At 47.2% G+C, this 25,703-nt stretch overlaps 1 protein-coding gene across 4 annotated transcripts in view; it reads right to left on the reverse strand.

Annotated features, from left to right (window-relative positions):
* Positions 1 to 932: 932 nt before the first annotated feature.
* The window catches only part of MED12 (mediator complex subunit 12), a 36,871-nt gene continuing 12,100 nt past the window's right edge, over positions 933 to 25,703 (reverse strand). Inside the window, exons 14-44 of one of the 4 annotated variants that reach the window (XM_086470245.1) lie at positions 25,379 to 25,459; positions 24,301 to 24,474; positions 23,881 to 24,025; positions 22,836 to 22,954; positions 22,541 to 22,684; positions 21,593 to 21,756; positions 21,209 to 21,340; positions 18,747 to 18,974; positions 18,409 to 18,553; positions 18,004 to 18,124; positions 17,216 to 17,317; positions 16,384 to 16,497; positions 15,938 to 16,101; positions 12,980 to 13,159; positions 12,721 to 12,792; positions 12,261 to 12,421; positions 12,019 to 12,180; positions 11,825 to 11,936; positions 11,484 to 11,573; positions 10,929 to 11,038; positions 10,310 to 10,445; positions 9,885 to 10,046; positions 8,971 to 9,348; positions 8,495 to 8,645; positions 8,085 to 8,290; positions 7,544 to 7,624; positions 7,087 to 7,304; positions 6,320 to 6,467; positions 3,431 to 3,607; positions 3,183 to 3,264; positions 933 to 1,372 (exon numbers count right to left, since the gene is read on the reverse strand). In XM_086470245.1, the coding sequence (XP_086326371.1) occupies positions 1,329 to 1,372; positions 3,183 to 3,264; positions 3,431 to 3,607; positions 6,320 to 6,467; positions 7,087 to 7,304; positions 7,544 to 7,624; positions 8,085 to 8,290; positions 8,495 to 8,645; positions 8,971 to 9,348; positions 9,885 to 10,046; positions 10,310 to 10,445; positions 10,929 to 11,038; positions 11,484 to 11,573; positions 11,825 to 11,936; positions 12,019 to 12,180; positions 12,261 to 12,421; positions 12,721 to 12,792; positions 12,980 to 13,159; positions 15,938 to 16,101; positions 16,384 to 16,497; positions 17,216 to 17,317; positions 18,004 to 18,124; positions 18,409 to 18,553; positions 18,747 to 18,974; positions 21,209 to 21,340; positions 21,593 to 21,756; positions 22,541 to 22,684; positions 22,836 to 22,954; positions 23,881 to 24,025; positions 24,301 to 24,474; positions 25,379 to 25,459 (4,503 nt within the window). In that variant the 3' untranslated portion in view covers positions 933 to 1,328. Of the gene's footprint in view, positions 1,373 to 3,182; positions 3,265 to 3,430; positions 3,620 to 6,319; positions 6,468 to 7,086; positions 7,305 to 7,543; positions 7,625 to 8,084; positions 8,291 to 8,494; positions 8,646 to 8,970; positions 9,349 to 9,884; positions 10,047 to 10,309; positions 10,446 to 10,928; positions 11,039 to 11,483; positions 11,574 to 11,824; positions 11,937 to 12,018; positions 12,181 to 12,260; positions 12,422 to 12,720; positions 12,793 to 12,979; positions 13,160 to 15,937; positions 16,102 to 16,383; positions 16,498 to 17,215; positions 17,318 to 18,003; positions 18,125 to 18,408; positions 18,554 to 18,746; positions 18,975 to 21,208; positions 21,341 to 21,592; positions 21,757 to 22,540; positions 22,685 to 22,835; positions 22,955 to 23,880; positions 24,026 to 24,300; positions 24,475 to 25,378; positions 25,460 to 25,703 lie in introns of all 4 variants that reach the window. The other 3 variants (XM_086470244.1, XM_086470243.1, XM_086470242.1) reach the window with 3 other exon arrangements.

The following is a 25,703-nucleotide window of genomic DNA, read 5'->3' on the forward strand; positions in this document are numbered from 1 at the left end:
TGGGGCACTGCCCTGGGTCACTGACATCCTTCCCTGTAGTCCAAGCACAGCGGAGGACTAGAGCCCAACACCCTCCCACCTCTCCACTCCCTAAGCTTGCCTTCTTGCTATGTTTATTTGCCCTTAGATTAAGATCAAGTGCAGCTCCTTCATGAGTCCCTGCAAGTCTCACCCTATCCCACATGGATGGGACAGAAGGCAGACATTGGTCAAGAAAAACTACCAGAGGGACCACAGGTCAAATGATCCACAAACAAATTGCTGAGGAAGAACCAAAGAGAGAAGAAAGATGCTGGTGATGGCAATTTCCAGGTTCAACAGACAGCAGGAATAGAGAGCATTAAGCTAAAGCAGGCTGCTACAGACAGAGATGAGACTCCATACCAGCAGGCTGCATTAGCCAGGTCAAAAGTTGAGAATGCCTGTTGCAAGCCCGAGAAAGCACTGTGGCTGTCAGGAAGGAGTGAGCAAGAGGAGCCTTGGTGCTTATCAGCAAAACGGCGCTGCAATGAGAAGTAGTGTTGTGAGTGCACTTGGGCTGCAGCTCCTCCTAGACTGCAGAGCTACCAGCTTGAGCAACTGCTGTGGCTGGGAAGCTGAGCATGTTATGCTCGGAATTACCCTGTAATACAACTCCCTCTTTGCTTTATACCTCTGTCCTGGTGGAACATGTCTCAGACTACTAGTAAAGCTCTTAATCAACATACAAATCCTACAAAGCTTGCACAAAGCCTTGCAAGCATGTGAACATCAGCTTAGGAAACAAACAGGGAAGGGGGGCTTTCTTTCCCAAACCAAATTGTTTAGCCGTTCACAAAAGCTGAAAAGGCAGATACTAATTCTACTGAGAAAGAGATAAAGACCATGTTTAGAGGTGCTGCTGGGCTGTACTGCGAGGAGCGCTGAGGAGGAAAGGCAGGCTGAATACACACTGCTTTTGCAAAGTAAGCTCTCTGTATTGATCTGATAATGTCTGCAGTACAGGGTTCATCTGGTATAAATAAAGTAGAAAATTTTACAATGTCTTAATCATTATTTTAACAAAAATACTAAAAACTGAGTAAAAACTGAAACCAAAGTTGCAAGGGAAACTATCAGCCACAAGGGATCTCCATAAACGTTTGTAGAAATTGGATAGTAAAAACACTTTCTCTGTACAATAAAACCATCCTCCCGGCATCTCCTTGTGAGATAGACGGCAGCAGCACTAGGGGCACACCCAAGGACAGAGGTTGGAGGCAGCCCCAGCTTGTGGGTCAGTCAGGCTGAAGAGGCTGTACCCAGTAGACAGCGATGTCTCCCTTCTGGATCAGGCTGAAGTTCACAGATCAGTAGCGTCCAAACGGGTTGTTGTTCTGCTGTGTCTGTGTATCTGTTGAGGTCAAGACAGAGTTAGACAGTCACAAGATCTGGTTCAGAAAAGGAGATCCCTCTCCCCACATGCCCAGCGCAGTATGAGTGTGTCACAGGCTGTGAGAAGGAAAACACAGCCTTCCTGGCACTCCCTGCTCTGCTCATTTGAATGAGCCTTTAGGCAGAAGCACACTCAGTACCCCACATTCTTTGAGGAAGAGATAGGTATGTGCCAGTCTCAATGCTGAAGCTCCTCCAGAGGAGATCTCTCCATTCCTCATGGTGGAATTGGTGCACCATAACAAAGCCCTGAAAGGTGGCAGCTAGCTGGGAGGATGAGTTTATGGATGAATTATTCCTGATTTTGAAAGAAAACCGGCCCTATAAGATTCCACAACACCTGCACCCATACAAGCCGCTCAGACAGCTAGTGTCAAGCACTCGTCCTGAGGCATGCCCAGAAACCAGTTAGTGAAGGTTTCAGAAACAACGATCCTGGCTCCCTGTCAGTATCTCACCACAAATGAAGGACATGCCCAAATAACTTCCAGGTGGCACAAAAAGGGCAGGAAACATGGTAAAGTTGTATTCAAGAACGTCATCAACTTCCAAACTGCTGGGACTGATGTTTTGTGATGTACAGTGCTCACAGTATACTTGGGTACTGTCTGATTAATAAAATTCAGTAGTTTTTTCCTAAAAACCCATCAGCATGTTTGAGCTTAAGTCAGACTAAGTAAAAGGAGACCAGTGTAACCTGGCTAGCCTGCTCTCCTTCTCAACTCTGCTGGATCATAGCACATTCAGGGATTCCGTGGAGCCTCCTAACACAGCCTGTCTTGGGCCCAAAGTATTCTTGTCCCCCTCCTACAGGCTTGGTTTATGTCCTGCTTTCCACTCAGTCCCAGACACTACAAAGAAGAACTCCAGATGGTTCCTGGTGGAACTGTTGCAAACCCAATGAGGGAGCATGGAAGCTACAGGCTGACACATGGTTGCATTGGACCCACGCATCTGTTCCATATAAAAGACAGCTCCATTTGCTGTACAGACAAGATACAAAAATATGGCTATTCTGCTATATTCAGATTCTTATATGAAGTCTTCCTACATGGAAGGACTTGAACGTCCTGGCTGGGATCCTTGCACAGACTTGTGGTTTGTGACTCAGGCTAGTGGGAAACTTAGCATGTTAAAACTTCTGGTTTGAGGAGATTTTTTTGATCACAAGGACTAAGAATTTTCTATCAGGGAACAAGTATAAGGACAATTTCCAAGTCACCACTCCACATGTTATTACATCTAGCACAGCCTCACACTTAATGCACTGCAAAAAACCTGTGCAGTCCATTTCTGGGCATTTCCCAGAGTACCCTCCCTGCCTCCAAGAAGTCTTGTCCTGATTACAACTCGAATAGAGTATCTCTGGGTCATCAACCAAGTGAGTGCCCCAGGACTACATCCTCCCTGTGCCCCTCAGAGGTCATCTGCAGCAGGGGAAGTACCTCTGAAGGCTTTAAAGCTGCAGGCTGGATCCTTTCAGGAAAGCTGCATGGCAGCCCCTACAAAGGCTCAGCTCTCTCATCCCTCTGCAGGCAGCGGAAGGAAGGCAGGCTGCAAGGTTGCTCACAAGCTGGCAAGCACTGCCTGCCCTGCTGCTGTGCCCCCTTGGGCCAGGAGCTTTAAGGCCTGATGCCACCTCCCTGCCAGCATCATTTACGGCCTCAGACAGACAGTCTGGCTTGGCCTTGCTTCTCTACACCAGAGCACCTGCAAGAGAAAATGGTGGGGAGGAGAGTAGGGACAGAAGGAAGAACACTGAGGCTTACTGGAAAGCTGCTGCTGAAGCTGTCGAACCAGAGCAGCTGTTTGCTGCTGCTGCTGTGTCTGCTGAAGGCCCTGGCGCTGGAACTGCAAAGAGAGAAATGTAGTTATAGCCACACCACCTGGCTGGCAGCCTCAGCATTTGCACAAGCCCTGGGAAGCGCAGGGGAGGGAGAAAGTGGGGGATGCAGGTGGAGCACTGTTGGATTTGTGCTGGACTATCATGTCCCTCTGCCTCCAAGGGAACACTCACAATGGGCTGCTGAGGGGGAAGAGCCTGCATGCCCAGCCCTGGGGGCTGGCCCTGCGCCTGTGGCTGAGGCACTGTGGAGACCTGGGGTTGCTGCTGTGGCTGTGGCTGCGGTGGCTGTGGCGGCTGCTGCTGCTGCTGCTGTTGTTGCTGCTGCTGCTGTTGTTGCTGTTGTTGCTGCTGCTGCTGCTGCTGCAAAGACAAAAGAGAAAGGACCATCAGGGAACTGTCTGGGCAATGCACACAGCAACAGGGCACAGAAAGGCCTGAAGGAGGAAGGACATGCCATGCAATAACATACCCTCTTACACCATTTTCCTTACAGGTACCTAAATCACCCAAATTTCACCAGGACACTGCCCTGGGCTGAGAAATGGCAAGAAATACAGGGACAGTAACAAAATTCTGCAAGATGATATATCAACAGACGGCACGAAGAGAACTACGAGTCTACAGATCAGCTGGGAAATGACGAGGAGCAAACAAGATACAAGAATAGAAAACAACTAAGAGCTACCTCAAGACATTGGCTGGTTCATCTCTTGCCTCCTGGTTGAGATCAGCAATCCTGACTTCACCGACTACTTGCCTGACCTGTTCTCAAAGTTCTTCCAGAGGTAGCAACAGAGCTCCTACAACCTCCCTATGCAATCCCCTCCAGGTCACTCCCACTCCTGGAGTTTTCCTAATCTCTACCCTATGTTATAATTTAAGACCATTTCTTGTCCTACAGCCAAGGGACAAGACCAGTTAAGTATTTGTTGGCTTTTTTTGAAGACAAAAAACTTGGAGACTTATCTCTCGTCTGTCCCTCTAACCTGATGCCCAGCTATTTCAGCCTTTCCTTATCAGCCACATTCCCCAACTCTTAGATCTATCTCGCTGCCCTTCTCTTTGATTCACACAAGCAGGCGTTGCACTTCAGTAAAAGGATGCAGATAAAACTGGATGCAGTGCTCCAACCTAGATGTTGACAGAATTAGTTAAGATGAGAATACTCAGCGTGTTGAACTTTGAGTCAAAATATACCCACAAATCTCAAGGTTTTTTCATTTCTCCTCATTTTCAGACATTTCTCCGATCTGCCAATGTAGCTTTGAACTCTCTAGATCAACAGAAGAATGTCTACCAGAAATAGAAAACTACTAACACCATCATAAAAAACCAACATGGTGATGCTAGGTACAGTTCCAATCACTGGCTCAAAAGGGTAAGGTTCAGACCTTGAACAGACTCAGAAAACAGACAAAAATACAATCAGAAGGGACAGTATTTTATGAGGAGGTTAGAAACACCCGACCAACGGGAGCTGCAAGTGCTCCCTAGGAATACATTGGGTAAACATCAGAGAGAAAGAGGAGCCAGTAAACAACAGGACACAGTGGACAGTAACTGGATACAAGAACCAGTCACAAACACATTGAGGCTTGGATCAAGGATTCAGACCAAAGGGAGTAAGTTTATAGAACAGCCTCCTAACTTCCATCTTAAACTAGTTTGGCCACTTAGGTTCTTGAAATGGATGCTATGAGCAGGATACACAAGAAAGCAGATAGATGACTGACTAAATGAGCCAGGACACCCCTCCCTATTTTGTGTCCTACCTTCTTGCAACAGCTGACTACCAAGCCACCCAAGACAAACCAAAAGGCCATCTGTCCTTTCTACAAGCCACTGCATCATGACAAGTCAACTCAAGCACCAGGAATCTGTTCTGCATCTGGTATGCCTCTGATAATGCAGCAGAAGTCACAGGAAAAGGGGAGATTTTGGGCACTCCACCTTTTTTTAAGTAACCAAGCAATGTCGGCTAAAAGCTGAAGGTATACATGAAGTTACTGAGCTAGGAGAAGTGCTACCAATTTGTCTGAGGCATGTTCTTTTTCTAAATATGAGTGATGGAGAATGCTAAAAGAAACCAAGTGAATAGTCAGAGGGTGCTACTCATCAAAAGGATAAAAGCTGCTGACCATGCTACAGGCAGTCTCTTGTCCAGTGCAAGGCAGCAATTCTCAAATACTGCTGACTGCAGCTCTCTGCAGGAAACACTGTCTCACTCAGAACACAAAGCCTCAGCACTCCATGCCATGTAAAGCCTCCTCATATCCTACAGGTTTGCTAGGCCTTGTCATAAGGTATGCAATTCACCAATTAACCCAAACTATTTCTGTGTTTCTCTGTCAATTTAATACAGTTCTGTAACTCTAATAAATGTATTCATATCTGTATATCATGTAAGTAATTAATACTCATAAGACCATAACGCAAATCCATGGAACACTCATGTCTGTTGACACATGCCTGTGCACTTCTTTGAACCTAGAGAGTCGGGTCTAACAGCTCACTCTGGATCAGTTTTTCACCATTCGCTGTTAGATGTGGAGTACGTGGACTGATTCACACCATGTTTCCCACCATTGGAAATTGCAACTGATGCTTGTTTTGATCTTGTGAAAATGCAGACAAGGCCCTAAAAATGATCTTGCATGGAACAACTCTACCTGCTCTTGTGTGAGCAGAGGGACTTTCACTTTGCTTCTAGCTCCTGTAACACTTCTAAGACAGCTACTTTCTGCACGATCTCATGGGCTCTGCTGGAGCAGGAAGAAGTGGGATGAAGGCCACAGAGGACTAAGCAGACCATTACTGCTCCTAACTTCCCTTTAGCTCATGCTGGGTGACTGGCAAAAGGTAGCGCAGCAGATGGCTCCATCAGGAGTGGCCAGCTCTAAGGGAGAACTGCTTAGCAAATTATTAAAGTCAGCCCCCAACAGAGCTGACATCCTTCCTGGCACAGAGGGGCAGGGCGGAGTGTTGCTGACACAAAGGTCAGGAGAGCTGGGCAAGCCTCCTCCAGCTCCAGCAGCCTTCCTCCTGTCAGCAATCACTCACCCTCAGCATCTGCTGCTGCTGCCTCAGGTACTGCTGCTGCTGGTCAGGCAGTATCTGGCTGGGTCGAATTCCTGAAGAGACTCCTTGTGGACCCAAATGGTTCATCCCACTCATCATGGGGGCCTGCTGGATCGACTGGTGAGGAAACCTGCAGGAGAAAAGGACAAGCTCATGGAATAAAAGATTCATGGGCAGGCAGCTTCTTTAATCCAAACGCAACTTCTGCCATCAACAAGACAGAGAGCCCAAACAGCCCCTTGCAATCCATGCTGCCTCTCTGCAGAAAGGTAAGGGACACGAGGGCCTCTCAACGGTTTCATCCAACCGGCTTTTCTAGAAGCACTAAGTAACAGTCCTTGGCCCACTGTTTGCACAGTTTCCCTCCTGGATTCATGCCTGCTCAGGAGCTGCAGAAATCCCAGATCTAGCCCTTTGATGGTGATCTGCTGGTTAGATTTAAAACCAAAACTATCACTTTCCCAGGTAATTTTTCCTCACACTTCACAATTCCATCTTTTTCTGGATGGCAATGGGTAAAACACTGGCTCCTGCCTGCAACTAGCATCTCTGAATTTCATCCTGTCTTCTGTTTCTTCCCGGACTGAAAGCTGGATAAAGATGTTCCCCCGACAGTGCGAAGGACTCAGATGCTGTATAACACAGCACGGAGAGCCAGCTTTTCACAGATTGCTGTTAGGGTTGTCTCGGCAGAGCAGGGAAGTCCTGATGAAATACAGCTTATTAGCATCCAGCAGGGTGGGAGGTACCTCTGTGTGTTGCCCAAGGTGTGCCCATAGCCAGGGGCCTGCTGATGCACGTAGCCACTTGGTCTCTGCTGCATCTGTCTAACAGGATCCACCAAGGCAGGATTAGAGCTAGGGTGGGAATTCTGATAGGGCTGGCCAGAATAGGTAGGAGGTACCATCGTGCCTGACTGGGATGGGTGCTGCTGAAGCCCTATGTGAGAGACGTAAGGTGTGTAACCCTAAAATGAAACAAAAAGCCTTCATCAGTCATGGGGTAAGGTACAAGAGAATTTGGAACAGGACATCAGCCTCCTGTAAATATGTCACAAGGCTGCTCCTCTCTGGGATTCAGATTCATACTGCCCAGCAAACGAGGAGTGAGAAGAGCCAAGAGATTTCAGGATTTAGCAGCAGAAACCAAGATGCTGCCCTGTGCTGGAGCCAGACTCCAGTCTTACCTGCAGTCACTGCTACTTACCTGGGAGGGTTGCAGTGCTCCATAGGATGGGGTTGGAGCCATCTGGCGCACGGGCTGCTGTCCCATTATGCCTTGGCCCTGCTGGAAGGCAACAGAGAAACACTTTTTTCAACATCTCCAAAGGGCAGGACGCCATTCCTCTCTTCTTGGCAGCTCCCACCAAACCAGACAAGTAGCTTCACTGCTAAACCTATGAGGCTTCTGCACAGCATGCAGATGCTAATGACTTCTGCCTCGCCCCAGTGTGGGATAGACCACCAATATCCCTACCATCCCACAGCAAGGATGTGCCCCTCTCACTGCCTGACAGCCACAGCTGCCCCAGTGCACCTCACTGACAGTCTCCAGCAACTGCTAGTCATGTGGGTCCACAAGGTGGGTTGAAAACACAGTGCTGCACCAGAGGAATAGACACAAGAGGCGTCTTTCCAGGACAGAAACAGAGACAGGGTTGTAGAGTTCTGGCTCAAAGGGATAGCCCCAGCAAACATCTTGAGCTTAATGTACTGTGGGGTCCGCCAAGAGCAAAGCTCTGACTTACCAACTTTGCTTGAAGCTGCTGCCTCAGTATCTGTCCTTGGGACACTGGAGCCTGCTGTCTGTACACTGCTGGCTTGTAGGAGGGGTCAAGGCCCATCATGCTCCCCATCCCTGGAGGCAGCACACCACTATAGGGAGGACGACTCTGAACAAGTTTCCCCAGTGGCATGCGTACAGGCCTGTAGGATGTATCCAGGCGAGGGCCACCTGCAAGAGTAAGAGAAACACAATGACTAGTTACATGCTATTGCTGAACCTTGTAGCTCCAGAATGACTGTTCACCACTGCATTTAGACACACGACAGGCAAAAAGGGGAAAGTGCAGGGACCTGCATAGGGCCATCTCACAGAAGGGATTCTTACAAGAGGCTCCCAATAGGTGCAATATGCTCACGTCTCCTGTGCACCTACCTGCTGGAAGAGGCTGATTCTGGGCATAGAGACCCACTGGTGATTGCCCATATGCCAGCCTTGACATAGTGCCTCCTGACTGGTGATGCAGGAGATCTGTAGGCATACTAACCCCATATGAAACACCTCGGCTAGGGCCCAACACAAAATCCTGCAAAAACAAAGGAGTAAGAGAGATCAATTTGCAGCGAGAATTCATGAATGGATGAAAAGTATGAAAGAGCTGCAAAGTTCATAGGAGGAAGGTATCTATCTGAGCTGAGCAGCCTCCTTCCCTCCCATCAGGGATTAAGAAAACGTTTGCCCTGCCCCAGGCTGGAAAGAGCACGGCAGAGCTCCAGCACTCCCATCTGAAAGGAAACATATCCCATCTTCACCATTACACCACTCTCAGGGTCCTCATAAAGACTCAAAGGATCCTCTGTGACTAGAAGCGGTGGACACGGGAGGTCCATAACCATTGGGTAGTCAATTACCTCAGTTTTGCTGGCAGATTGGTTGCGTTTCTTGGTTTTGCTCTGTTTCTTCTTGCGTTCTTCAGTAGAAGCAGCAGGATTTGAGCTTGTTTTATCAGCCTTAGCTGGTTCTGCAGCTTTCTTCTCTGGTTCCAAAGCCACAGGTGTAGGAGGCTCTTCCTCTTCAGGGGGCAGCGGCAATGGCTCCAGGTAGTAACTGCGAGGCTTGGGTTTCAAGTGCGTGTGGTACAGAAGAAGCCTCTGCTGCTCCTCAAACCTAGACACCTTGCGATCCACCCGGACCGTCCCAAACCATCCCCAGGAGAGGGGGGCTGAGTGCTTTAAGCCCTCAAACAGATCCCAAGGGGAAATCTTCTGCTTTGTAGAGACCTGCAAACCCTTTAAAGCAAAAGAGATAGGGACTTGGAGTTCTTATTATTTCTCCTATGAGGGTACAGGAGACTCTATGCTTTCCTCAGGCTCTACTCGACATGTGCCTGTAAACAGCCTGAGCCCTTACTAGCAGTCCCTGCTCCTCCACGTGGCAAAGCAGTAATTTCTAAAGGCCTTCAATAACAACCGCTAGTGTCCTTCATCCCATCTCTGCCAGTCTTCTGCACACTGGCACTTCCCAGTAACTCACGTGACAGGGATTACGGGTTTCTCTTTATGCTTTATATAGCCATAAGTACAAAACCAGTTTAACTAACTTCTCAGGCCATAGCAGCATGTATTGCCAAGCATTAACCCCAGCTTTGCCCTTTTTGGACATGGTTATGTGCCAGCTTGTCTGCATGCAGCCAACCACTTCAAGCTCGGCAGGCAACAAGGTGCTGCATACAGGTGCCTCCCAAGATGCATAGACTCAAGGCATCAGAGGACAAGGTGACACCTGCACTCAGGAGCTATAATGCAGACAAAAAAGCTTCACTTACCTCCTTCTTGAAGATGGAGTCAAATCCAGCTATTTTATTGCCTTTGGTGTCAATGAGGGATCCCTGAGGTTCACAGGTGATGACATCTCGGGTTTGCTTGGGAAGTGGCAGTAGCTGTCGCACCTTCTCCAGGCTGTCAGATTGCCGGTCCCCTAGCTCCTTCTGCACAAGTGAAATAGAGACTTGAAGAATTACTCAGGAAAAATCATCCAAAGCCCACCTGTGCCTTTTCTGATGTTAACCTCCATCCCCACATTCCCTCTCACCCTTCAGTCCTAAAGAAACATCAGAGCCACCCTCACTGCTCCATCTAAAACAGCAGCAACAGGACAAGTACCATTCATACTATGCAGTACAAATCTGCATAGTTGGACAATCACGACACAGCACACACTGGTCCCCATACAGGGTCTGGTGTCCCTCACCCTGAGTTTCTTGACAAGATTCATGTATGCCCGCTTGTTCTCCTCCATGCTGCCCTGAGAAATGCTGGACATGTCAGCAGCCAGGGTGCCGTTGATGAGAACACTCAACATGTCCAACACAGTGGTGAAGAGCTCACTGTTGGTCAGAGCAGAAAGGTTAAAGTTGCCATCATAGCAACACCAAACATTGTTAGCATTACTAGCCTGCTGAGAGTACTGCCTACAGTCAGAAGTGCCAAGCGGTATTTTGACTAGCCTCCCACACTCATCCTCCTTTTGCTTATACACCACAGGGTGTTCACACTTGAGTAAAGTGCAGTCTCACAGATTAAGACCTGCCTCCTGCCTACCCATTCAGCTTCTCCAAAAAGCAGATCCAGACTCAGCTCTTCCCTGCTTATCTCTCTGCATCTGGAAAGCCAAGTTTGCTCTGGATATGTCAGAGTGCACTTGGATACTAGGACCTAGGTTGTAGCCTGCTATTACTCCGAAGTCTCTTTCGGCCGTCACAGTACTTCTGACATTGTCTAGAGACAGCTAGCTCACATAAGAAAAGGGGCCATGCTAACGACTGCCTGCCTTGGCAAGTGTACAGATCAGAAGTCAGCCAGAAAGTTACTTGTTTGACTGCATGTCCACGGTGCCACTGCTGATGATGTCCAGTAGAAGCACAGCCCATTCAGTCGTCTGCTGTGTACTGCGTTGAACTGTGTCAAACATTCCCCCCACCTGGCAGAGAAAAGTAGTTTAGTCACAAGGACACCATGAAGAAACATTAAGATTTAAAAGTGAGAAAGCAGCCTAAACCAGAGCAACTCCTGTGCTACAGCAGCTCCTACTGAGCTGAAGGAGCCTGAAGTCAGCAGCACAAACCTCAGATGCAAGTAGTAGTGCTGTGGACTGCAAAAGCATTGAAATGGGAAGATACACCTCCAAAACAGAGACCAAGGCTGTGGATTTCATCCTGGCGAAATAGAGCAAGCGACTTTTTCCATGCACACTATCCTACTCGGGGCTCAACACCTAGAAGCAGCACAAGCGCCTCTCCTACTTCCTTGTCTCAGGACATATATAGCCCCTCCAGTGTGTGCGTGTTCCAAAAAAAAGGAAAAAAGGCAGACAGCAGACAGATCTTCACCCTATACGGTTAAGCTCTTTTACTGCAACTGCTTACCAAATTCAGCCGTAGTTTCAGGGCCTCATGCATCAGCTGTTTGGCTTTGCAGTCATCTTGGTACTGATCTTCCCGCCAGTTTGTAACAATCTAAGAAATTTAGAAGAGAGGACAGAGCTCACAACCTGTAACATGCTGAAGTTTGTAGAGAGCAGCTTGTACTGCCCGCTGTCCAGTGACTCAGAGATGGTCAACTCAAGCACCCTGTACCAACCAGGGTAAGACCTTTGCCGTATTGAGCATATAATCAGACAGAGAACATCCTCATGGGCATGCCCAACAGCCTGCCTACTGGAGGAGTGAGCCCTTGAGGAAAGTGAGGGGAGAAGCAAGCCACCTACCTGCTGGACCTGACTGTACAGAGAGGTGAGGAGGCCTTCCCGCTGCTCATCCTGTCCTTTCAAGCATGTTAGCACCAGTGACAGAAACGGCTGCTGACTCAGGAGGGACATGCTGCAGAGACAGAGATGGAGCTATACTGCTAGGCTGGGGGATCAACACAGCAAGCATGGCCTGCCCTTCCCCCAGGACTCACCTCTTCTGCTTCTGGCGGTCCCTCTCTTTGCGGGATGATGATCCCAGATGCTGTCCTTTCTCCAGTTCTTCTCCAGCAGCTTTCAGCACATGGCCTTGCACTGATGTTGGAAGCTTGGCAATCAGAGGGGCCACCAGCCACACTCCTGATCTCTCCAGGGAGCTGTGACACCAAAGGAGAGAAAAGCAGCTTGCAATCCAAGACTCATCTAACAGGCAGCTGCATGCTGGGACTACACCTACCTGAGGATGGGTTTGGATTTGTTGCTGGCAGGTGTAGCACTTGCTGAGTTACTGACATTGTTGACTCCATTGCCAGCAGAGCTAGAAGAGCTGGTCTCTGCTGACTGCTGGAATACCTCAATGGTGGCCTTGGCTATATTTTCTAACAAGGAGTTCATCTCCTGGAGATAGGGAAGAAAAGACAGCCAGGTCCTTCTCTGAGAGCACCCACTCACAAGGCTTGCACATTTCAACACAACTCAGTACAAACCCAGTTTGACAACTTCCCCATGGCTGCTACTCTTCAGGTTTCAGACTCACCACGTCCTTCTCCTGCTTGGCTTTCACAGGCCTAACTCCCTCTCTGCTTACTTTTTCCCTATTACCACTTCTGCCAGGCCACCTGTGCTCCACCTCACAAGAAGCCACTTCAACACTGGCAACGCGCATCCCCGTACAGCCCCTCTGAGCAGAAACTCACATTGTTTGCAGTCTGCTTAATCATGAGCTGCAGCTCCAGCGAAGACTGCCTCATGGTCCACTGGTCCAGATTCTACAACACACACACACACATACTTCATACGAGTCCTTATCTCAGTTCAAACTACATGAACCCACACTCTCAGCTCCCATGATAATGAGTGTCAGACACCTCAGAGGGGTGCATTTTGGACAACCCCACTCTAATGCTACGTTAGGCAATTGCTAGGATACTCTTAGATTCTGCCAGGAGCTTGCACCTGTAAGATGCGTTTAATCCTCTGCCGTTGAGGATTTTCTCCTTCCTCATTGTCCAGCAACCGGTGTGGATAACAAATCAGCTGCATCAGCCTCTGGGCCTGTGTGCTGCTCAGGACAGGATCCTGCAAGTCATTGCTGTCTTCACAGAGGGACTTCAGACATCGTTCACCTACCCACTCCTGCAAGATGAAGGCAAAGACAGCACAGTCAAATCGATGTCTGATTCCAAATCAGCACCCCTGCTTTCAATCTCAGAGAGATGCAGGGAACACGGCAAACTCAGAAAAAACTTATTAGTACGCAGTTATGCCTGATAAACATTTCTCTTCGTGAACTGTATTATTCTGATTCAGCAGGTGTCAGGCACAGCACAGCAACCACAACAGAGGAAACATCAACTTCAACAAGTCAGCAGTGGTGAAACACAGTAGCCACTGTTTTTTTTGATAAAATATTGGTATGATTTAACAGTACACAGTCACTGCCATGCCCAGGCTCCATCAACACTGCTGCTTGGGCTCAAAAGATCAGAAGGGATCACTTAAAATTATTTGGTCTATTTCCTGCACAACAAAGCCCTGGAGCTGTCCTAAACTAAATAATTCAGAGCTGCAGCTCAGGCTGAACTAGAACATGTCTCAGGAAAAAGCACATCCCTTAATTCTCAAGTAGCAACGGAAAACATACTACCATCCTTAGTAAAAAACAGTGACTATACTTCTCAAACCCCTTGAAAGAGAAACAATTGACTGGATGCAAGCCATTTATAAAGTCACAAATTGTGACGAGAAGATAGACAGAAAACTATTATTGTCAGCCTCTCAATTTCAGTTGGTGGTCCCTAAATGTATGACAATAATAAAGGCAGAAGTTTCCAAAACAAACACGAGGTAGGTACTTCGCACGACTTACAATTAACCTGCAGCTTTTGTTACTGCAGGATTTTTTCATACTGAAAATCCATTAGGCAAATTCATTAATTTAAAAATCTACAAAGGACTGCTATATAAGCACTTCTGCAGCTGCAGAGCAAGCCTGATCAGAGAATTCTTCCACTGAGAAGTGACAACCAGAGGAGAAGAGATGAGGATCCAGTTCATGAAGCACAAGTGCTGGTACTAAGCCTAGAAAGCTGGGAACAGTGCCTCTCAGCAGCAGACAGCACTCTAAGCACCAAGTAGAACACAAAGATTGGAAAGGCTAAATCTCTAGTTTGAAATCCTTGTGAAATCACAGCCTAGATGAAGTTTCCACTTTGCCAATACACATGATCTGGTGATTTCTCCCATGCCTATTGCATTTCTCCCCTTCAGTGTTGCTACATCATAATCTCTTGAAACTTCTCTTCCTCACATATGTAACACGCATATCCTTGGGAAGATCCTTTTTGTCTCTTACTCAGCTTCCCACAAGAATTCAGACTTTGCCTCTGATCTACTTTATTGGTGTAATCGCACAAATAAGTATGAACTCAACTACTATCTTCAGCCTTGAAGGACCTCTAGCCTCTCTCTCTCTGCAACATTTCTTTACAAAATACCCACATTTGCAGGCTTCATATTACTGAAACAGAGCTTCTCATCCGGGTCTTCGCATGAGAGCATTATGAACATGTTTTCCAAGCACTCTGGACAACTCCACCAACCCAATCACCAGATTCAGGTTAGCACCTTTGACTCAAGCCTACCTTTTGGTTCCCGTCGTGGTTTATCACAGCTCTATGATGAATTCCACTATAATATATACACCTGAATATGAGATGCAACGTTTTCTGAGTCTGAGAAGTCACAGCCGACTGTGTTCTACAGTATTCTATAGACATTTCAGAATTGATAGGGTGAGCTCTGCAGCATCCACCACTCACATTGCAGGTGCTAATATTAAACACATCATTTTACCAGCCTTTAACAGCTGCAGGAACCCTGCAGGAGAACTGGCACAAATTGGTGGTGCTCACTGCTGTCTGCTAGAATGCTCACAACCAGTGCTGCCAACAGCTGGTATGCGTACCTGATACTGCTACTCCCTCCTGTACACACACTTTCTACCTACTGTGAGTCCTTCCTGTGTAGACTGGGACCAGAAAGGGAATATCTATTTCTGCCAGTGCTACAGTCAGGTTTCAGTAACACCAAGAATGTTGAATTCATGCTCATAAATAGGTGGCTCCAATTCTTCTTCGGTAGGCTGGTAACGTTGCTAGATAGTGAGCCCATTAATAAACAATAGCATCACAAAGCATGAGGACAACACACCACTAATGGGTTTATGCATATAGTAATGCAGAATACAGGTTTCAAATTGGAATTCTGCATCTTTCCTGTTAACAGAATAAATTTGCAACCAAGGTCAAGGACACCCTTCAACACTCATTTTCATATAGTAGTGGTAACAGCCACTCCACTCTGCAACTAAGTACCTTATTAGCCAGCTTTCAGCTCCTCAACGTCACTTTTCCACAAAGGAACAAAAATACTGGTACCGTCAGATTAGGCTAAGCAGAAGATTTTTTGTTGTTGTTCCTTTAATTAACTAAACAGGGCACTGCAAAGCCCAGGGATACATTAACAGCCTAGCTGCAAGCAACACTTAAGCTGCCTTCTGAAAGGCACCATTTATCACTTCAACAAGCTGTCTTTCTCACGCTTATCTTCTTTGCCTCCAGCACAGATCTCAGCAAACCACTCCCAGCACTCCCCTCCTTGGACAAGAGCCCCGTGCTGTTGCCAAAGCAAAGGGGATGTGCAGTCCTTGCATACTGCAACATCTAATTCTTGACAACTGTTTGCCTCTCTTTTCTGCTAATGGTGAGCAATCCTTAGCGCCATCACGTGGCAGAACCATCGCAAGTTCTTTACTGATCTTTCAGAGAAACGCCTGACAAACCTAATCTGCGGGTAAGTTGTCCATCATGTCCGCAGAAGGGGTATGGACAAGCCTAGAGATGGGACACTCACCTGTTGACATATACTCCTTAGTACATACTTGGCATAAATATCCAAGCTAGCTGTTTCTACAGTTACTACCCGACCACTGGCCTTCCTGGTGCCCAGCTCATCATCCATGAGATCATCAACACCTCCAGGGTGGGAAAAGCCAGAGCCTTTCAGTTCTGCATCTCCTATAACAAAAGCACAAGTGTCACTTCATCATCAATGTTAACTCCAAAGCCTGACCCACAAAACATCCTGAGCTTTTGTAAACTCTATCTGCAATCAGCAATCTCTCTGCAGCTAAGAGATATGAAGCACATTTACAGCTCACCCAAAGGGGTTCAGACAAGCCACATATCCACCAAAACAGATTTCCTTTGGCCTTCTGTACAGCCAACACATGCAATACAGTCCTCTTCTCCCACCCCCCCAAAAAAATTCTTACATTTCAGGCTAACACAGGTACACACCCAGAACAAAGACAGCCTTCAGCACTGCAAAGACCGCTCCATCCACAATACGATTCTGGGAAGCTGCCAGTAAGTGACGGTCACAGGAAGAGCGGATTCCCACTGTGGGTTTGTCTGCAAAGAGGACAATGGGAAGACCAACATCCAGCAAGAGAGAAAGGTGCAAGCTCCAGAGCTGCCTAAATTATGTGCCAGCCAGTACCACAGAATCCAGCTTAGAGAATCCTGAGGCTAGTCCTTTTCCCAACTGTAACACAGGGTCAATTTAATTAACTTTCATGAAGCATAGTGCCAATCATGCTGTGACAACTGAACCATGAAATCCAAGTGGGGAGCAGTGCCTGTGTCACAAACTCCAAGCTTCAACAGCACCCTAACCTAGAATACAGGCTGGGTTTAGAGATCTGAGCCATCAGGATACTGACGAGGAGCCAAGAACAGAGCTTCCTGGACCGTTTCCATCATCAGACAAAAAGGGAGTGCTGTAAAATAGCAGCTTCTGGCACCAACTTAAGAGACTATACAAAGCTCAAGACATGAAAAACCCAAGCAATCACTACTCTAATGGCTTAGTGACAGCAAGGCCACCTCTACTGGCTGGTTTCCTGCCTCCAAGGGCCTCCTCCCCAACATGCCTGACTACCATAGAGTGACATAAATGGAAGGATATTGTTCTTTGTCCTCTGCAGAAAGCAGTCTATCAGGCTTCGCCTGCTTTATTCAAAGCAAGCAGGTCATGAACTCTAACCAGAGGGTCCAGTATCTCTTTTCTTGGGGTGCAAGAGCCTCGGTACTTTCACAATAAAGAAAGGCTCTACTTTCATTCACTTACTGCCATCTTGCTGGCATGGGTTCAGCTGTGGAGTCTTAAATAGATGGAGTAAAATCCGGCAGGTCAGACGTGCTCCTGGTTCTGAGTCCTGTTCACTGCAGGCTGTGTAAAGAAACAGTCAACTGAGATTTCTTAAGCACCAGGACAGCTGACTCTCAATCCAAAAGCTATTCACAGTGCACTGCCCTGGAGCAGCCGGTTGCAAGGCTGCAGCAGCCTTGTTCTATTCACAAATATGAAACATGTGCGGCAATTAACATGCAAGTGAGCAAATCCATCAGTATTATCCCCAGTGACATGCACTGCATTCTGCTTGCTCCATCTTCACAACTTCACCCTGTCACGAGCCTGGATGCTGCAATCCCCAGAGCAAAGCTAGGAGGGCTGACAGCAGAGTAACCTAGGCACTGTAGGCCCAACTGGTCAGCTGGCTGCTCCAGTCAAAATATTAAGCTGAATCACATCAGCAGCGGGAGGTGTACTGCTGGAGTTCAGAGCTGAGTACACTGGTCAAATGGTGTGGCTGATAACATCTCTTGGTGTTTATTTCATCTTGTACACAAACTCCAGAGAGCAAAACACCGAAAAACCTTAGCACAACCAGTTTTTGATAGAAACCAAAAGGTCAGAAACTCTCTAAAGCAAAGTGTTCAATTCTTAAGTACCATACTATGAAAGAAGTATTGGAGGCATGTTTCACAACTATGAGGTTCACAAAGTGTCCACCAAGCACAGGCCTTTGGGCCAGAACAGAGACCAAGACCAGCCTTCTGCAGGGATGCACTTACCAGCATTGAGGAGTGAGGGGATAGCAGCACAGCGAATCAGGTCCTCCAGCAGCAAGCACTGCCGGGCAATGAGAATGGCAACAAAGGTGGCCAAGGAATCATGGAAAGATAAGTCACTGACCTGGAAGAGAGGAGATCAGCCGGTGATCACAACAGCCTCATTCCCTCTGTCAGCAATTCCTCAGCTTGCCTAGAAGGTGGGGGCTAGAAGGGCCCATAACCCCAGGTCAATGTCCATGATCAGCCCAGGCTGCAACAAACACCAAAAGGTAGCCCCAGAATTCAAAGCCTTTCCCCTGTCCTCAGAAGACAAAGCTTCCATCCCTTGTTCATTTCTGCCTTCTCCCAACGGATCCCTCCACTCCTGTTTCAATTCCTTTTCCCCTTTTGAATGTTTGCACTTGCATCAACATTGCAGAGGAGATCATTGAAGCCACAGGTCCCATTATTGGAGGAACAGCACAAAGCTTTGAGCACACCCAGCCACTCGGCGCTTAGAGACTTGCAGTAGCCAGTTAGCTCAGCACACAGGATAGCAATGTCGTTCACCCTGTTAAAACAAACAATGAAAAAAGCAGGTCAACTTGTCTAATCATGCATGCCATCAGGCCAGTGATTCTCTAAGGGACTCCAGCCTTGGCTCCTTCCTCACACCCAAGACAGCCACGCAATGGCAACTGATTTTCTAACCCTCATCTAACATTTTATTATCTCAGTAGAACCATAAAAGTTCTGCCTCTTACCTGTCTGGATCATGATGTCCCACACATACATGCATAAGTGCATTACAGACAAAACTGTAGCGGTTGGCTGGGTTTTCATTAAGGCTCTTGCCCAGGTTGGTGTATGTAAAGTTATGTGCAGATGGATTTTCAATAGTGTCAATCATGAACTCTGGTTCCCACAGCATGTTGGAGTCAGATGGCTCAACATTGCAGTAGATTGTGTTCTTCACCTTGGAGCAGAAGTCACTGAACAGGACAGCAAAGAGAGATTAGGAGCACAAAAACCCCTACGCTTCCACTGAACTCTGATAAGCAAAGCAATCCTGTGCAAGACAAGCCCTCCCTGTGCAAGAATATGTGGAAACTCAAGAACACTGTGTACCAACAAAGACTATCCCAAAAGACTGAAGCTGCTGCTCTGTTGTGGAAGCACCCATGGGCTCAGTGAATGCAGCATGGGAATAGCTATTCCACGTCAGATCGGGGTAACACCTATCTCAGCCTTTGGTGTCAGAACAGTTGAGGCCCAGAGAGGAGTTTAAGAGCACAGCAGGCACATGGCAAACTGCTCCAGCATCCTTCCCCACTCTGCTGCACCTAGGGCTCACAGATTTACAGAGCTAAAGATAATGTTCTCCTCAAGAGATTTTCCTCCCACAAATTTGTCCACCTACTTTTTGAATCCAGTAGATCTTTGATGTTCACAACATGGAATGAGTTCCATGTTAATGATGAGAATTATGAAATTTATTCTTTCATTCTGAATCTGCCATTTGCTATTTTCTATTAATTCCTTCTTGTGCTTGTATTGTAAGACATAATGAACATTCAGTTTATTTTCCGTATCAACCAGAACTTCACAAACTTCTACCGTTCCTCCTCAGTCTCCTCTGTGGGGAAGAGATTCAGTTCCTCGTAAGTCAGTCATTCCAAACCTCCACACACCATCCTTTGGGCCTAACTCCACTACATGCTTTTTGGATGCTTGCTCCAAACCACAAGGCACAGTTGTATCGTGACTTAAATTGTGGCCTAAGGATGCTCTCTGGTCTGTTCTCCACTCCTCTACAAACATTCCATTTGCTTTTTGACTGTTACTGAATGCTATGATGACATTTTCAATTATGTATCTGCTACAGCTCAAAGATCCTTTATCCAACCTGTAGTATATATCCATCACTACACAGAGTTTAGAAGGGAACAAGGGCAATCCTATGTGTATTGTTTTATGTTTAACAATACTAAACTTCACCTGCCAGTTTGTCACCATCACTGCACCATACTACAACAATCGGCAGCCAACTTCTGCTGTTATACACTGAATAATAGTTAGATGAAAAGTTTTGGTATCACCACTCATACAACATCCAATGCGTAGAACAGCACAAGCACTAGCAGAGTCCTACTGAGGGACCACCCTCGAAATACAAACTCCTTCCCACTCCTTGTCTCCATCTCTAACATATTGTTTGCCTGCCAGAGGTTTCCCTTTTATCTGTGGCCATTTACTTTAAAGCCTTGCTGAACAGCTTATGGGAATTCATATTCATATTCAACAGACTAATACCAGGTTTCTCATTTCTGTATATGTGATGTCTCCTTCAAAGAACTCCAATATACCTGTGACCACAGCGCTCACTCTTGCTCTGAATTCAGTCCAGAGAGAGACTTAAAAGGCTCTCAGCAGCCAGGACACCAAGACACAAGCCACTCTTTAACAGTCCATCAAAGGGGGGTAACACTGAGGGTTAGACATCCCTATGGCACGCCTGCACTGGAAACACTAATAGGGAGCAGTGGCTGCAAAAGAAGACAAAGCGAAGCACTGTACTGGGCAACAGGGCTGTCAGGAGCATTAGCCCTTCACAGGATCACATAAGCAAAAAGCCACGGAGATCTGTGGACGCCATCTCTGGGTTGTTAAGTAAGGAGCTCCACAGGAAGCTGGTGGGGGGACAGTTCCCAAAAGAAGAACTGCAAAGGGCAGAAGGCCACAAACTAAGCCCATGGGACAAAACCTGGGGGCAACATCAGCAGAGCAGAACCCGAAGAGCTAGAGCTGGCAGAACAAGGATAAGGTGTGCAAAGTAGCACAAGAACAAACTCAGAACCAGGCAGAGCAGGTTCAGCAGCAGTCCAAGGATTATTAAGGAGCTGAGCACAAGCAGAGAACAACCTTTAGGATGAACTGCTCAGTCATCACAGTTTGGCAAGAACGGACCTATCCTCTAGGACTTGGGTAAGAGCAGACCTGCGAAAGTACAGAGGACTACTGAAGGCAGTTTACCAAAAGTAAACTTGAGGATATAAGAGTCAAGATTATACACTGGGTCATTACTGCCTGTAAAACAGACACTACACTCAAGACTTCATTTGAGAGGATCTCAGGGACAATTCCACCGAACAAGATTGCAAGCAAAGCTTAAGCTAAGGTACTACACTGGTCAATATCAACTGCATCCCACCTGCCTCAGACTCACCTAAAAAGCTCCCCAAATTTACTTTTGAGGTGACTGCAGGAGGTATACAGGTCGTAGAGATAGGCCAGGATACAGCGCTCTGCTGAGGAGCCATCCGAGCGGTTCATGCCATGTTTCACCACCCCACACAGACTGTATAGAGACAAAAAAATGCTGCAGCAACATGAAAAGGAAATCTGAAGGAATAAGCTCATTACATAGATCTCTTCCTGAGCTTACAGCAACAGCGCTCTCTGGGTAATACATCCCGTCCCCTGCAAATTCTGCAATCTGAACCCTCAGGCACAAAGTTGCTGCCTTTTAGGAAGGACACAAAAATATCCCTTACAAGCCCCAAGAAGATACGTTGCTTCCTTCCACACAGTGAAGGGAAGATTCCCTTACCCTTCGAAGACCTGAGCCATCTGGTCCTGGTTCAATATGAGGCAGGAGTGGTAGTGCCGCAGCACAGCCACGATGCACAGGCACAAACTGGTGGTGTAGCTGCCAACAAGGTCGGAGGATTTCAACAGCAGTTCTGCCTCCACCACACTCAGTTCATTCAGCAACTGCACTCAATGACAGAAAAACCCTTCAACAGCCATGGGGGTAAGGTATGGTCAGAAGTGGAGCAGGCACACCACACTCACAGCCTACAGGACCTGCCAGCAAAGCAACTGGCAGGCACTTTCTGCCTAGAAATGTACCCCTAGAACAGCTGGCACCCCATACTTATGCACGATGTCTCACTCAGGCAGGGGCTGTCAGTGCTTGGGTATCAGAGGGTAATTGGGTATGACCATAGACAGTAGCAGGCAGCTTTTTTGGTAATTCTGTCCTGCATAAATCTCACTCGGCTTCCTTTTTAAGGCTAACAGGCGCAATTCCATCAGCAACCATAGCAAGGCTTCAAGAGACACCCAGCACAGGCTGCAGAAACAGCAACAGGATTTTATCAGGATCCAGAAGGCAGCCTGTGCTGACATGTGCCAAGGATCCTTCCAGAGGAGTGAGGTGGGAGAGCTGCCAGAGACAGATGATCCCCTTCTCACTCAGAACAAGGCCTTGCTGCAGCCAGGAACAGAGATGCAATGTAAGTCCTCCGGAGACACCCTGAAGCCTCTGGAAGAATAATCCTCAGAACAGAACATGTAAGACTACCTGCCACAAACAACCTATTCCTAACAGCTGCAGGCCAGGAGCACCACAATGACCACCTAATCTGACCACTTTCATGACACAGGTCAGTGGGTCACCGATGATCCCAGGAACAGCCCAACTATTGCAGCACAGATCTTCTGCCTTTCAGGCTGATGAGCCCCTCCCCAGGAAGTGTTTGAGCACTGTGCTTACCTGGATGGCAAAGTCAATAAGACCACTGATATTGAGTGAATACTCCATCAAGTCAAATATGAACTGCACGTGCTGTACCAAAGGCAAGTGGTACGACATTCCCAAGGCAAAGCTGGTGATCTGTTCCAAGACATTGCGAGATACCTGCGAGTGCAAGACGACACACAGTACTAGCTGCCCTTCCCGAAGTCCCTCAGCAGGCCCACCTCCCTTTCCCTCCAGGAAGCTGCTCTCAGTAATGCAAAGGGACACAGTCAGGGTCCCAAGAACAGCAGCAGTCTTGGAAGTTTCATACCTGAGATGTGACTTGGTGCTGATCAAAATGAGAAAGGTGCTGGAACTTTGCAAAGATATCTTCAGCTGTTGGGAACGCTTCCGGCTTGCTCTTTTTCCTCTTCTGGCCTTCCTCTCCACCTACCAAAGTTGGGAGGAACACAAAACAGTATTAGGCTACCTTCCTCATCAGAGGAGGACTAGACATCAGCCATCAGCACCTTCCAGTCCCTCAGCATGACCAGCCCCTGCTATGCAGCATAGCCAAAAAGCCTGAGTCCCAGACCTTAAGCTCACAGGGACCATCTCAAATTCAAAACAATAAACTGCTGAGGAAGGAATTCCTAACCTGAGAACGACAGTAGGGTTAACATCTAGTTTATCCCAAGGGAAGGTACTCCTTGGAGGGGGAAAATACTTTCTCTCTTGGTTTAGAGGTACACTGATTCCCTGATGAGAAACAGATGTTCCGGATTGGAGACATTCAGCCTCAAAATTTCTTCGTCAGAGCACCCCATCTTTTAATGAATCATCTTTCTATCACATTTAAAGTTGCCTTTCAGGAATCAGACTAAGAGAAAAAAAATTGTAGCCAGATTCTCAGCTGATGGAAGTCAGAGGCTTTCTGTTGATTTTGACACAGCTGTCCAAATTTCCCATCCTATGCATTAAGCATGTGCCACAAGCATAATGGCATGCTACATTTAATCAAGGTCTTGGCCAAATACACGTAAGCAAAGTCCTCTTTGCTTCTTGTGCAAGGATCTAAATGCAAGAACTAAAGAAAATAAAATTTGAAAAGCCAAAGTTTTGGCCAGGGTCTCACTCTGAACCTGATATGACTTAATCCTCTTCTAAAGAAAAGTTCAGTTAAACAGATACTGCCAGCAGGAAACGAATCATGTTACTTGCTGGTTAGTATATTCAGGAACAGAGCACCATTCCACAGAGCTTACCAGGCACTGCAGATTATATAAAATCCTCTCACTGTGAGACTCCAGACAAAGGAGCCAGCCAACTGGAAAGTCACTCCTAATTCAGAAAGGAGTGGCTCAAGCTTTACTAACCAGTCTCTGCAGTGCTCTTTCTGTTTAAGACTTTTAGAATGTCTTTGGTTATTTTCTTGATCGTATGCCGAGCATCGTCCCGTTGTTTTCCAACCCCAAAAAGAACTACCAATCGTTGGTTACACTCGTGACTGCATGACTCCTCCTAGGGAACCAAAAGAGACCACTGCATTAGCAACTATGAGGCCGAATGCTTTAATCTTGCTTCACATCTGGATCTCTTAAAGGTAAAGGAAAGCTTCATCTCAGAAGCTGCTCTGGGAGAGAAAGGTAACATCTTAAGTAGACCACCTCCTGCAGCAGTACGGGAAAGCACAACTGCTCCTTACCCACCCACAGCAGTACCACAGGGAAATACAGCGGCCTCATGACCAGAGCACAAGGCAGCAACAGGGGAGCGGTTATGAGCAGATCTCATACCTGAGGAATAGGAAAGTGTGTTGCATACTGGATGTGCCGAGGCTGGTCATACAGGGATGCTAGCATTCCTTCCACAGACTTATCCTTCAGCAGAGGCTTTGCTTCCTTTTCAGGATCCGGTTTCTCAGGGGAAGGGCTGGCTTTAGATTCGCAATGCATCGGAGGAGAAAACATCTAGGGAGACATAAGAACAAGAAAAGGTAGTTAGGGAACATGGTCATGCAACAGTGAAGACTGCTGAAGGTAGGTACATCCGCTCAGGCCTAAAAAGAATCAGGAAGAGGGAGCGTTGGAGTAACATCCAGATCTCAGGGCAACGACCAAGCGAATGTGCTAAGACACTATTCCCATTTTTGCTTCTAGTCCATGCTGCGTACTGAGTTAAAATCAATAGGAAATAAATAACCATGACTTAGAATTTTGGGAAGAACCACCTCCATGAACAAGCAAGGATCCTGGGAAAGCCGTGGGAAAGCCACATAGCTCTGCACATCACACTTGCCTAACATGTACCTTGAAAGGTCTGAAGTGGCTGAAGGAACATATGTACTCAAGGATTTTTCAACCACCACAAATTATTTTTATTACTGCTTCAAAGCGTTCTGCAACCATGAACTATGCCCGCAAAAATCATGAAGAACTGTAAAACTGAAGTCCCGAAGGCCACAAAGTACAATGACAGCAGACCTGTGTCTTCTCCCAGATGATCAAGAAAACTGCTGCCAACAGTAACAAGTCACTCCCAGTCTCCTGATGCTATCATGGTCATCCGTTTCCCATCCACCTCCAAGCAGCCCACTTCCTGCCCTGCCCAAACACCAGGCTGGCATCAGTCAGAGTGTAAGAGATCCCAGGAATCACCAGGACTCACCCTACTCTGATGGATCCCGACCTGCATAAACAGGTTATATCGACCTTTTTACAGTGTCAGCTGCCTTACAACACAGCCACTTCCAGCATACTGGTGCTAGAGTAGAGAGAGAGTACTCACACAAAAGTGAGGCATGTGCTGTCCCAGGTCCCACTACAACATACTGACCTGCTTACTGAGTAGCACATAGAAAATGCAGGAACATACCGAAAAGTCTGTCTTCTCCATGTCATCGAAGAGCATACTGGAGTTATGGTCGATGTCCATGGGCTCAGAGAGACCTGTGTCCTGGGAATAGACAGAGCAGCTTTACATCTCAGTGATGCACCAGGGAACAAGAGTATTTGTTTACTACATGGACACTCAATGTCCATGTTGGACAGTGACAGCAATACACCCATGGTGCCTGGCAAGTTGGAGCCTAATACATTGCAATCATCATGGACAGGCCTCAACAGCACCTCATGGTACACTGCTCTGCTCTGAGCAGCGCAAAATTTTCCTATCTACCCCTTTACATTCTGCAGGCCCT

The sequence above is a fragment of the Leptosomus discolor genome, chromosome 9, assembly GCF_034619465.1.
Source record: "Leptosomus discolor isolate bLepDis1 chromosome 9, bLepDis1.hap2, whole genome shotgun sequence".
NCBI lineage: Eukaryota > Metazoa > Chordata > Aves > Leptosomiformes > Leptosomidae > Leptosomus > Leptosomus discolor.